The following is a 13,545-nucleotide window of genomic DNA, read 5'->3' on the forward strand; positions in this document are numbered from 1 at the left end:
ATGAAGACTTCCTTGGTTTACTTTCTGGTACTGATACTCTGCTATCTTTGCAGAGCTGAGAAACACCGCAGGGACAATGATATCTTGCTTGGTGAGAGCGGGGCTGCAGCTGAAGGAGGTGAACAAGAGCTGGTGCTTCAGTCTGACATCTGGGCTGAGCTGAAGAGTCTCAGAGACATGGTGGTGGAGCAGAAAGTAGAGCTGAGGTACCTGACGGCCAGAGTAACAGCTGCTGAGAGCCGGGTGGAGGCATTGGAGAATACAGGTACAATATAATAAAGGACTCTTTTTATGACAAAAGATATTTAGCTGATTTTACATGAGCACTCTTGTTCCAGCAATGGAGGCCAGGATGACCGCAGCTGAGCGCTTGGCAGAGGAACTGCAGATGGAGAATGACGGTAAACACTCTGCCATCCTTTGATTATTCCCGACCATCCCTGAGATATTTTTTGCGTTAATTCTCTGACTTGTAAACCTTTACCAAAAGAACATCTTTTCTGTCCTTTAGCTCAAGCTACAGAGCTTGCAGTCGCTCAGCAGAAGCTCACCACTCTGCAGCAAAGACTGACAGTCAGTGAAGGACATATGGAAGAGTTTGAGAAAAAGCAGGAAGGTAAAGGTTAAGGGTTCATGAATTGTGTGATGAATTGTGTGCATGTGGCTATGAATGTGTGTCTCGTGAATTTCTGCGGCAGTGCAGGAACCTCAAAATACCAACCGAGGTAAATCTTTTTGCCTCTGTTATTTGTGCACTCTGCAGCAAAGACTGTCAGTGAAGGCTGCGTGGAGGAGCTGGAGAAACAGCAGGAAGGTTAAGGGTTTAGGAATTGTGAGAGGAGTTGTGGGCATATGGTTATGATTGTGTGTCTTTGTGATTTCAGGACAAAAGGTGGCAATTCAGGAACTTCAAAATACCAACAGAGGTAAATCAATGTTGCCTCTCTGTATGTGTTTATTGCGATATTGTGTGTTATGTCACCTGGTTGAACTCTGCTAATTCTAACGCTGATGCTAACTGCATTTTGTTGTCCCAGTACTTGTACTCTGTGTAATGACAATAAAGTTGTTGTGTGTTTTTTTATTTTTACTTTGCCACAGTGAGGAAAGTAGCTTTTTCTGCCTCCCTTTTGACATCTGGTAACAGTAACACAAGCAACGATGATTTTCCACTCCTCTACAAAAATGTCTTTACCAACATTGGAAACCACTACAACCCAGTCTCAGGTAGTCGGATTAGACTTCTTCTATTTAAGATATTGTCAATGCATCCCTTCTGTCGGTTGTGACTGTTCTCTCTGTCTGTGTTTCAGGTTACTTCATTGCACCAGTAAGAGGAGCGTATTACTTCAGATTTACTGGCCATGTAGCACACTCTGATACATATATGTTATTGAGACTTGTCAAGAACGAACAGCTCACAGTTTCCGCAGCTGACCGTTCCACCCGATTGACAGATCCTGAGGACAATGTATCCAATGGTGTAGTGTTGCACTTAGAAGTCGGAGATGTTGTTTCAGTACATCTTAGTGGAAATGTTTGGGATGACCACTACCACAGAACAACCTTTAGCGGCTTTCTGCTCTTCCCTTTGTAACATGCTACAACTGCCAACATGAAAGCTATACGCATGGCCAGAGATTGTGTCATTTCACCAATCACCAAATTGGTGTTTAAGTGTCTTAATAACAACACAAGAAATGTATTAAAATAAATAAATAAGTATTCACCTGCACATCTGACTCTTCTAATCCTTCTCCTCTCTTGCTTTTCCCACAAAATTAATAATTGATTGAATTTAAGAACAGCTGCCACACTCTTTTGAGAAGTCCTTAGGGCCCCCACTGTTCACATTTAGTATATTTTGTTTAGTAATTACTAATTAGCAATACGTTTGTGGTAACTTGATTATGTGCATAATGTTCATGATAAATCCATGACATAAGCACCATATAACTGATATAACAAAAGCATTAAGTTTGTATTTGAACCTTTAAAAGACGGGGCCTCAAGTTTATGTAACAATACAGGTGTTATGTTCAGGCTCTTACCATTTCAGTTTTAAATGTTGTATTACCAGACTCATTTAGAAAAATCTAGATAAACAGTAGTTGCCGGGCGGACAGTATCTACATTTGGTTGCAGTATAAAAGCATAAAATAGATTATTTTAAGTTGTTTGAGCATGTGACCAATGAATTCATTGGTTTTAAAACTGCCCTCCAGAAACACATTTAAATACTCTACTTGTTATGATGAAAAAAGTTCAATTACTTTGTTAAAAATGACATTATTCTCTTTCTCCATCGTTGGAATCTATGAGAATGCAAATGATGTTAACTTCAAAAGTTTAACAGCTGGACACAAGATGTCTCCTATTTCCCTGAAAAGTCCATTTCTAGTTTATGTGCACTTGACTAGAGGCTTCAAGTTTCCTCAACATACTTGTGTAAATTGCATACTGAACTGGGATTGGCTTCCAAATAAGTTTTGGTCATAGCTTCATGTCTTTAACTTCAGATGTAAGGTGAGCACAGAGATACATTCCCTCTTCAGTAGAATAATGTGAAAGGAAACACAGTCTTCTTTTATTTGTGGAGAGGAACTTTAACCAGAAATGGAGGTTGATTGTAAAAATGTGAAGTTATGAGCCGCTCACACTCAAATACAAAGGCCTATGTTCATAACTACAGTACATGTATGTGTCAAGATGGAATGCTACTGTAAAGGTAACTAACCTGCACCTTATTAGTGAGAATGAGGTCAAGCTTTTCAAAACAAAGCCTTCTAACAAAAGCCCACTTTGGATAAGGTGGACACATTGCGTTATGAAAAAGGGTAGGGGGGGGGGGGGGGGGGGGAACTCAACAAATTCCTCAGATAAAAGTGGAAGAAAATGACATCTCATGAATGTGATCATTGTTTCCTTTCCTTTGGTGTTTCACATCATAAAGCTCCCGGAATGCAGCTGCATCAGAGTTTGAGCTTTGACTAAATCCAGTTAGACTCTTTGTTGTGCAGTCATTCAGATCGCACAGGTACACACACAAAAACACGCGCGCACTTGCACAACACACACGTCTCAGTTATCAGTCATCTACTACAGTTCTCCTGAACATAATCAACACACAACCACGCTAGCTACACCTCCATTCACTGTCAGAGTCTGAGGGGAATTCTTTCTCTCTTTCTTTTTGCTCTCCTCTACTTCCCCTGTTATTTCCCACAATGCACAGAGAAGACCTATCAGCCGCAATTCATCTCCAAGCTATCAGCTGCCCTCACGGTAAAACTTCACACCCTCGCCGGCAGATATAACAGTGACACTGTGAAACACACTGCGGGTAACATTATTCCATATCTACCACTGTGAGGTTCGGTCGTTGTTAAGACTCCTTCTGCTTTCTGAAAGTAAAATGGAGGCCAGTATCAAGCTAAGGCACTCAAAGGAATAATTCAGCTGTGTTTATGGAAAGAGCCTGGAGTGCATTGGAGACGCGGTGTCTCCTTTGAATCTGATGAGGAGTTTAGATCAGACCTGCAGCTATGGTTCAGCTAAGGAGCGCTGTTAGTCTGATCAAACAGCTGCCAATATGAAAAGGACTGCCATATCCTCTCCGCACCCGGGGGCTGTGTGAAATGAATACAGCTTCTCTGATTTCCCTCTCACAGGCACCTCTTGGGTTGGAAACATTTTTTCATAATTACATTTAATTCTATGTTGTGTCCCCACAGTGCCACTATTAAGGTTAAGGCTATAAGCTGAAGAAGCTTTTCAACCTTTGTCATCGGGGCTTTTGCTCATTTAGAGGTGGTATCATTGATCCGACTCTAAGAACACAAGAAAACACAACGTTGCATCCCTGTTATTTTCAATATTCCAATTATTCCTTATGAACACAGTGTATTTTAATTGACTAAGTTGTGAAATCCCCCTTTGTTTTGGCATAATTTAGTAGTTGATGAATCACAAGGCTTGGGGAATGGATCTTAGTTATGAGTCTTTAATGAGAGAGGGTATTCCAAATTTGAAAACCATAGTCATTGTTTCATTAAGGTAGTCTTTCATTAGTTTTTTCTTCCCCTTGTGAAGCTTAAGGTGCGAAGGCTCATTAAAGCTGTGACAGTGCCGGGAAGGCTGCGTGCCTCCTCTATTTCACTTATAGCTTTTGCAAGAGGATCTATTGAACTGTGAATGTTTTGGTTAGAGCTGAGTTCATCACAAAGGGCCGTGTGAAGTATCTCTGATATCATTTGTGGGCATCTTCTTGGTGTGTCAGGATTTGTTGGTAGTACGGACTGAAAATCAAACAAAAAAAAGCAGCCAGCAGCAGGCGGACGTGTTAGAAAAGTTTGTGAAAGTGTACAGACGCTCTCATGCCTCCACTTGCATTCATGTGATCTCCCGCACACAAACACGGCACGGGAATGACAGTAGTTCTTTTGACTTTAAAATTAAAGGACAGATTCATTATAGGATTATAAAGTCAGCTTGAGAAAAAAAGAATCAGCATTTTGTGAGATTAGTATCAAATCTTCACAGATAATAACTAATTATGGGGTAATTTATAACAATAACATTACAGCAATTGCAAAGGAAAGGAAAAATTCAAGTATATGGTTCTCTTAACAAAATTGTTTACACATTTAAAGACATGAGACGAAGTAGTGGAACAGTAAATACGGTACATTTTGCTCAGTCTACCTTTTTATTTGCACATTTCAGGCATTTTTAGGGTTAGGGTTAGGGTTTGTTAATCATTTGTTTATCGTACCATAACAAACTTATTTCATTCTTACGGAAGACCATGGAAATGTGCCAAATTGGCAGTTTATGATACAGTTGTGTGCATGTGGGAGCCCCCAGTAGGTGCCATTAGTCTTCTTTTCCGTACTCCAAAAACATGTTTGGTGCAGGCTAAGGCCCCAAGGCGAGCTGGGAGTAAATGTGCATTCCTTTCTGCCTGATTTAAAAGAGAAGTCTCATCTTTTTATATGCACTTAGTTGATCAGAGATGAGCAGGAGGCATTCCATGATCAAAATCACGACTATAAAAAGGTAGAAGCCATGTGACCGCTCCGGAAATGTACTTTTAATGCTGATTTCTTGAAGTTTTAGATGCTCAAGGGAAAGTAGGAAAGAAGTTGAAGTGTTGAGAGATGGAAGATAAGAGTTGATTTCAGATGTAGTTTAAGACCCTGCTCACACTACTAGAACATTCCTTTGGCAAATAAAGCTATGTTTTCTATCTTATACATGAAATGTTTGCATATCGCAGAACATTGTGCAGTAACACAAAAGATCCTGGCACCAAATGTACTTATCTTTTTCCACTGCCCTGTTTGAACTGTGTACAGGTCTTGGTGCAGGCGAGGTGAAAGCAACAAACACATAAAGCCCCACACACACACACACATGCCGAGACTCATGCACAAGCACAGGTATGCACACAGAGGGCAGCTCTGAGCCAACAATTCAGTGGAAATGAAGCCCTGCACCGTGGCCAGAGCCTGCAGATGCATATCTTCTCAGAACCCTGAAAACACCTGATTGTACTCAGATCCTGAACATTATAATTGACCAGACAACAGATGGGCCGCACAAGCAAAAAACACACAGGAATGTTTTACTAGCTTAAACGTTGAGTTGTATATTCAAAATCCCATGAAACAAGCTGCGTTATTGAGTTTGGTGTGCCCATGAAGTACATTACGAAGGTACAGCTGGTTGTTGACAAAGACCATAAGTATGGTTAGTCTAGAGGTCCAAACTTCTCAGCAATCACTACACATATCATAGTCTTGAAAGTGTTTGTGCAGTTGCTTTTCGTACAATAGAGCCTTAGCAAAAGAGCACAGACTCATTGATGCAAGACACCTGATACAGCCGGGCTCAGCCAGTATCGTCCAGTTTCAGACCTGCAGTTCTGGACCTGCAGTACAGCTCAAACCTGGGTCACCGTAGATAAGGAAAATACACCTGCTGTATGTCGTCCATCTCCAGGTAAGGAAAGTAAGTCTTGCAATTTTGAGACCGTCACCAAAGTGTGCCACAGCTTCAGGGATTGTTTCTGTACTAGTGTGCCATTTGTTGTGGTTGGAAGGGGAGTCTTTACCAGATTATATTTGTCCAAATAAAAAGTTAGGGGGTGGAATAAAGTACGTAGCCCCCTGTAAAAGCACAACGTGTCGTTTTGACACTTTTCACATGTTTTTGTACGGATTAAACAAACAAGATACAACGTGTTAATTAATGAGCTTAAGAAGTGCTGTTAGGCGGATTTTCTTACCTTTCGACAGAGCCAGGCTGGCTGTCTTTGTGCTAAGCTGGCTGTAGCCCCATATTTATCGTACAAACATAAAAGCGATATCAATCTTCTCATCTTACTCTCTGCATTTTTTGTTAGTCGAATAGGAATAGTTACCGTGTGTGTATTTCACAAAATGTTGAACTATTCCTTTAATTTCATTCCATTTGGATGGGGGACATCACACGTCTGCAGTTTTAAACCGCCGCTGGTATTACTTTCCTTTCCTATAGGTGGTGCTGTCTGACATTTGTCTGATGAAAACCAAATTCTCCTTGAAGAGAATCAAATGCTTAATGTGAATTAAAGGCTTTGTGAGTTTGTGCGTGAGTTACGACCCAGTTCCGTGAGGTGCTTTTGCTAAATAAAAAAGACTAACAATATAAAAACTAAAAACGATAACGCATTCTTATTTACTTTGGCGTGGTGCTTATCTACGTTGATGACATTTGTTTGGTGAAAGACAACAGTTGGGTGGCCCTTAAAGGTTCCTGAGAGGCCAAATCTGGATATACAACTGTGACTATCTACTGTACGTCAATCTCTGTCAGGCTTTGAAGCTGCAGTTGTGGAAACATTTTGCTTGTTATCTTATGTTAGTCCTCACTTGTCAAATCAAATGAGCTTATTGTGTGTGAGGTAAATTCATGATGGGAAAAGATCTTTCACGACCCAACAGCTCAGTGAGATTTATCCCCCCCCCCCCCCGACACGAGACGTTTTGTTTGATCTGAATGACGAAATTCATGCCTAACCTGGCGGTTAAGTTAAGTCACATAAAGTCACGCATTTGCATTTTCTTCCTGTTCTGTTGACATTTAACAACGTGGCCTTTTCCCTTTTATTGCGAGGCAGTCTATTCAACCAGTTTCAAGCTTCCTCCTCACATGCATATTTTTACCTGCAGGGCTGTGTTTTCTATGTTTTCGCTCTCCTCTGCCTCATTGACTCTAATATGGGCTTCCTGAATGGGTTATCTTCAGACTTGTTCTCACAGGAGCTGATGACTCAAAATGATTTCAAAGATGCATGATGAGAATGCAGATCTTTGTGGTTGAAACAACGGGATTTGTTGTGATTTATCCTACAGACCCCAAACAAAAGTTCAAAGACAGCTAAATGTAGCAAAAGTGGAAACACAGAGGTGAACACAAAATGGCAGGGCAGATGTGTTTCTGTCTTTTGTACTCTGTGCAGATTAGATGCCCTGGGGTCCTGAGTCCACACCCAGCCACGTTCCTTCCACATCAGATTGGTTGTGCAAACAACAAAAGCCTCGGAAGACAGTTTGGACTGTCATACAGAAAGACTTATAATAAGTCATGTGTCATAAGTACATCAATTAACTTGTTTCTGGTCATGCTAGCAGCGTGTCTTGAGATGGAAGTACTGTTCTCGGTCTACTGTCGGTCCACCGCTTCAGTCCACCGCTTCAGTCCAGACTGAAATATTTCAGCAACCAATGGATGGTTTGTCACATAGATGATCGGTCCCCAGAGGATGAAGCTGAAGTGAAGTTTTCCGGGCTGACATTTTTTTAAATCTGTGTCGAGTGAATAAAATAAATTGTAAAACAGGATGTCCCATGTTGCGAAAGTGACGATTCTCTCTGACCAATCAGTAGTCTGTAGTCTTTTTACTTCACCCTCTAGTATCAGCTCAGCTCGTGTCGAACCTTACTGAAGCGATACTAAAAAAAAAGTACCAGATAGAAGGTACTATCTACAACTTTTTGCCAATGGAAAACCAAAAAAGAAGTCGAGTCATGCCGTACTACGCTGTGGAACTGAGTCATTAGATTGTGAACCCTGTTTTTTCCAACTAAACTTCCACAGAGGAGCATTATCATGGTGAGCATGTTAGCATGGTGACAATAGCATTTAGCTCAAAGCGGTGTACAGGCAGAGCTGATAGTGTGGCTGTAGACTCTTAGTCTTCTTCACTATATCCTTCACATAAACATCATTTTGTGTCCTTGAAAGTCTCCACTAACTAATCTGCAATAACCTATTGGTGGGCAAAAGCGCTGGAGGTGTAGCTTCATACCTGACATCTCATCAGCTGGCGCAAAAGCATTCCACACAAACTGCTTGGCTCTCGCAGCCAACCAGCTACGGAATGCATGCTGTCTGCTGTAAGTGGATTTGAGTGAGGGTAATACATTTTCTGCGGGTGAGCAATGGGCAGAGTTGTATAATGATGAAGAGTTGAGGCTTGCCTTGGAAGAAACAATGTCACCCAAGTAATGAGCTGGCTTCAAGTGTTTGTTATTTCAAAAGGTATTTTTCCTCTTCAAGGTGCAATCGTCATACACTTGTGGACTGTGCTGTGGCATGTTGTACTCAAAGTAAAAAAGAGAAGGATTTGTTATTGGCATTCTCAAAAATACAGTCAGTCTGTAAAAAAAAAAAACACACACACACACACACAGAATCCCAAAAGAGTATGACAGTTTGGTCATAAATATCTAAGCAAGGATGTTTACTGATTTGGGGCCTTACATAAAAAAGTCTAGATAAAATGGACAGTTCCAGAAGCCATTTTTGAATTCTTAAAAACGAATTATTAATAATAATAAATGCAGCCCTGTAATCACCATAGAACACTGGAAGAGTTGTTGTAGTTTTCTAGCCATGATTACTTCAGACAACTTCTATTTTTGGCTGCTATGGTGATTTAAAATGCCTAAATCTGTTTGACGCACTCACCTTTGCTAGACTTTAACTTACTGAAAACATACCTGTTCTTTTTCTTTTTCTAGGCTGGAATCGGATGCATTTCTTCTTTCAAATCATGGACCCTTAAAAATGAAGATGTTCCAGCACCGAAGAGGCAGGAATTACCACATGCGGTGAAGTTATGACGTGACAGGTACGCCTTAAACAAACTTGCAAACTCTGCCGTTTGCATAAGTGAGAAGAAGATAAATATTGATAAATAAACAAAAGTGTTTACCACAATTTAATTCGCAGTTGTGAATGTAATGAGTAGCTGCCAAATTCATCTTTTGTATCCCACGGTGTGCAGTGGCACTTATCCTTCCCATAAAACAGAGCACAAGTCGACTCACCTACACACCTGGGGCTATTTAAAGCACACTGCTGCATTTTGGCACGTTCCCTGCACTATATGTTGACTTTTGCCCCTTGATTAGACACACTTTGTGAGTATTGGTAAAATCACACAAGTGAAAAACAACATGAGTTTTTCTTACCATAAGACAATCTGTTTACCTAAGCCAGAAAGTCATCAGGCAGCGAGTTGACTGTTTCCTTTGCTTTTACCAGCAGCAAGCATCTGGAGTTTTGATGTTAAATCATTGTGTTCTTGGGTGTTAATGTAGGAGGATTAACCTGCCATCATGGCAGCCCCTTTTATTGCTGTTCTCCTACACATGAAAAAGAAGCGTCCATGTACAAATACAGTTATGCAGGTTGGCACAGAACTCCGAAGGAATGCGCTGCTTTATTTTTTTATTGAATGCATAAATTTAGGAAGTCCAAACATTGGCCGACAGTGCTCACTACACGGGAGAATTCTCAGAAAGCATGTTACCAATTGTAAATGTGTGCAATCCCACTCATCCATGCTGGGACGATACCTCTGTCAGTGTGGCCCTCTCAGATGGAATTACTGTCATAGTTGGCATGATGACTCTCTTCAGGTGATAAAAGAGGTGTTGATACAGAAGCATCTGGCAGACCTCTGAGCTCCAGACAGATTCTGCTCTCACCCAAATCTATCAAACCACAGACAACATCTGTTTGGGCTGTAGATTAGCCTAGTTAGCTGATATTGTGAATTGCAATAGCTTGTTGCTTGTGCAGAACAAAATACTGATTTTGTTGACATAACTTAGATTAATCATAAATTCACCGTGGAGAGGAGGGTTTGAACTCACCTAAGCCATCTGCATCATCTCCTCCTCAGCTCTGAAACTGCAGGGTTTTTCCTGAATATGTTGCCCAAGGCATGCTTTCGAAAGGTTTTGATTGATCACCAGGATTTAGGGAGGAATCTCGCACAATTTAACACAAATCATGAAAGACTTTGTGAATAAACCACAGATATGCTTGTTGCCTTTGGCATTTAGAGTTTTACGCAGTTTGAAACAGACTACACCAGTGCGACTGGTCTTTTTCGTAATGTTGACAGATCTGTTAATTGAGATTTGACTGATGACGGTTTCTAAACTTTATTGACTCTTGTGTACTTTATATCAAAGAAAGGATGAGATCCAATTTGATTGGTAAGAGCTGTCCAGCCTTGGTATCAAACAGACATTCATGTAATTACAGAAAACCTGCCTGACTGGCTCTGAGGCAGCTTGTGAAAGGAGGGACCAAGTCTTTTCTTACATTGTACACTACATCTAACCAGCAAATGCTAATTTCACTTGTTTCACTTTCGTCGCCGGGCCACTTTTGTTGGGCACATCTAAAAGGTTCAACAACAGGTGTGTCATAGTAGCTGCACAAGTGTGGAAAAAGTACTGGCAATATAAATCACCTCCTCATAATGCGTTCTTATATAAAGCATCATTTAGAAAGCAACATGTTTTATTTTGTAAGGGATAGAGCTGAGCATTTGATGCAGGACTTTTTGGCACAGTCCTTTTATATTTGGATGACAATTTGTATTTACCGATCCACCAAGTAGGTTTCACCTGAGCTTTGTGATGTCTTATCTGGTCCCCATCTTTTATCCCGCACGTGTCTTCAGTTGGAGCTTTCAGCGTTGCTGCTCATGCATGTGTTCACGATAGTGGAATTCTTCCATTGTCGAAACACACAAATATATCATCATACTACCCAACGCTGACAACTACAGTCTGCTGCAGAGAGGGACAGTAATAGAAAGGAATTTCCCCCAGGACAGATCAGTACAGACTCGGTGAACTGACGCTGTCTTTGGGATGTGCGGCAAGTCTGCAGCAGCAACTGGAGGAGGCAGCTCTGAGGTAATGTTTGTCTCTGTCTCTCTTCAAGATAAACCTGTCATTAGATCACCGACGAACCTGTCACATTCTGACTCTGCTCTCATTTTTATTCCTTCTCAGGAGAAATAGTGTCGAACTTGATGAAAACACAGAATGTTGTGATCCAATGTTACCTTCACCAGGAGCAGCAGAGGAGCATCTTTTTGATACTAGTCCCTGACTGTAGGGGGCGACTGTTCATTTTTCATTGTCTCATTATACATTAAACAAGTTTTCTTTTTCTGTGATGCCTTGCTAAAGAATTGAGTCAAAGTTAAGTATGTTTGTGTTTTAAGAGTTTATTACACTTAAGAGATTATTCAATTGTTCATCTGTCCGGAACTCACTGACCCTGTGGGAGCTGGTGATTTTACAATGGCAGCATGCAACTCCCCTGTATGATGCAGCACAGTTGTTTGATGTCTTAACATGTCTCCCACTGCTGCCTTTGAAGGCCTGCCACCTGCAGCAAGCTTCCACCTGTTACAGGACGTCCCCTGTTATCTCTTGTCAAGAATCATCTTTCAAGAATTGTAGCTCTCTTGCCGATTTGTTTGTCGTCAGCATGGACATCACTCGTCTTCTTTTAAATGTTTTCTTCAAGGCGGCTTTAATAAATATTTTTATATTACCATTACAATGGATCACGTGAAAAGGGGATGCTCGTAGATGATGAACTCAAAGAAAATTGTCACCAACTCGCAGCTCTACAGAGCTTTTTAGCTTCTTTTAGCTCAATGTACAACCTGAACTTTACTATTTTGGTTCACTCTCAAGATTCTCATAGCATTGTTTTCCGCCATAGCAGGCAGCTGCCTCACCGAAAAAGTTCTTCACAATTCGCAACAAACAGCAGACAAGTTAGCTACTAGCTAGCAGCTAAAGAGCCGGATATGTCCCTCGGGTGTTGGTGAAGTCCAAAACTAAACTACAAGGAGAATAATATTGGACTTTCGTCAAGTGGCCAGAAACCAGACTCGCCATATCAATTTAAAAGGTCATAATATGTGCTGTTTACAGTTGTTTCCACTGCCCCCAAGTGGCAAACAAATCTAACAAAACAAATCTGTTATTCAGGTTCAAGATAATTCATTTGGTCATTTTGTTGTTATCAGGGGTTTACGACATTATACATGCAAACAATATTAAAACTGGTAGTGTAAATAGTGGTCACACTTTAACAATGTAATTGCTGATATGCAGCATAATACACATGAGAGACTTATCTTAAGATCCTAAGTGAAAATAATCCCAATTTTCAGCATAATGTACACTTTTCCTTTTCAGCCACTGACGATATCAGTCTTCCTCGAGATAAGGAACACTTGTTAGACACAGTCTTTGAAGAACGCCTTTATTGGAATGCATCCTCATTCCAATAAAGGCCTCTGAAACAGAAACCATCAGCTCATGTACGAGGAACCGCTTCCACTTCTAGTGAGTTTCTGACATCGCTTTGTGCGGCCTACTGGCCCTGTCACCTGACACCTCTCCTTTTAAACTGCGTGATTTATTATGGAAGCGATCGCTCTGGTATCGGTGCCAACTGACAATGCTTTTGTTCCCTCTTCTGGAGTCCCAGGTGTCATCAGATCATAGTCCGGATCATATTTATAATCTTCTCCTTGTGACATCTGTAGGCGATACACTTCTATTTCCCTGTCAGTGCATGGCAAGGTCATTTCTTTTTGCTGCAAAACAGCAAAGAATCTAAAGACTTCCTGCCAGAAACCCTTCAGGGTGTTTGTCACTGTCTGGCATAGAGTCACGACCCATCATGCTTTTATTCTGGATTTAACTAGGCCAAAAGGAGTCAGTAATGAATGGCCAGCCAAAGAAAATACCATTTGTATTGCCTGTGCTCAGTATTGTAAAGACAACAACAGCAATATAACATTACAATAACCATAAATCAACACACTGTAGGTATAAAGCCTCTGTAAAATCATTAAAGGCGAGTGAAAGTGAGATTCTCTCCCCTCCATCGCTCTCTTTATCCCGTTTCCCTTTTGTCCTATTCTTTATCTCATTACCATCACTGAAGCTGACCTCAGAGCAGAGCATCCAGCTGTGCTCCCCTGCCCTACAGAGAAACCTCTGACCCCGCGCTGAACTGTAGGATCATCTAGCACTGTCACCAAATGACTCCGAGGTCATTCGGTGCACATTACTTCTTTAAGGTGGATTAGGAATTTGATAGTGATTGTGCAAGTATTGTTGGGGGAATAAATGACGAATGGAAAAATGTGTTCAGAGGAAT

At 41.0% G+C, this 13,545-nt stretch overlaps 1 protein-coding gene across 1 annotated transcript; it reads left to right on the top strand.

Annotated features, from left to right (window-relative positions):
* LOC115010981 (uncharacterized) lies at positions 1-3,746 on the top strand. The gene is made up of 7 exons (XM_029435908.1): positions 1-265; positions 339-401; positions 512-616; positions 885-926; positions 1,102-1,227; positions 1,314-1,366; positions 3,735-3,746. Exons 1-7 carry the CDS (start codon positions 1-3, stop codon positions 3,744-3,746), a joined length of 666 nt encoding a protein of 221 aa, XP_029291768.1.
* The last annotated feature ends 9,799 nt before the right edge of the window (positions 3,747-13,545 follow it).

Source organism: Cottoperca gobio, chromosome 7, assembly GCF_900634415.1.
Source record: "Cottoperca gobio chromosome 7, fCotGob3.1, whole genome shotgun sequence".
Classification (NCBI taxonomy): Eukaryota; Metazoa; Chordata; class Actinopteri; order Perciformes; family Bovichtidae; genus Cottoperca; species Cottoperca gobio.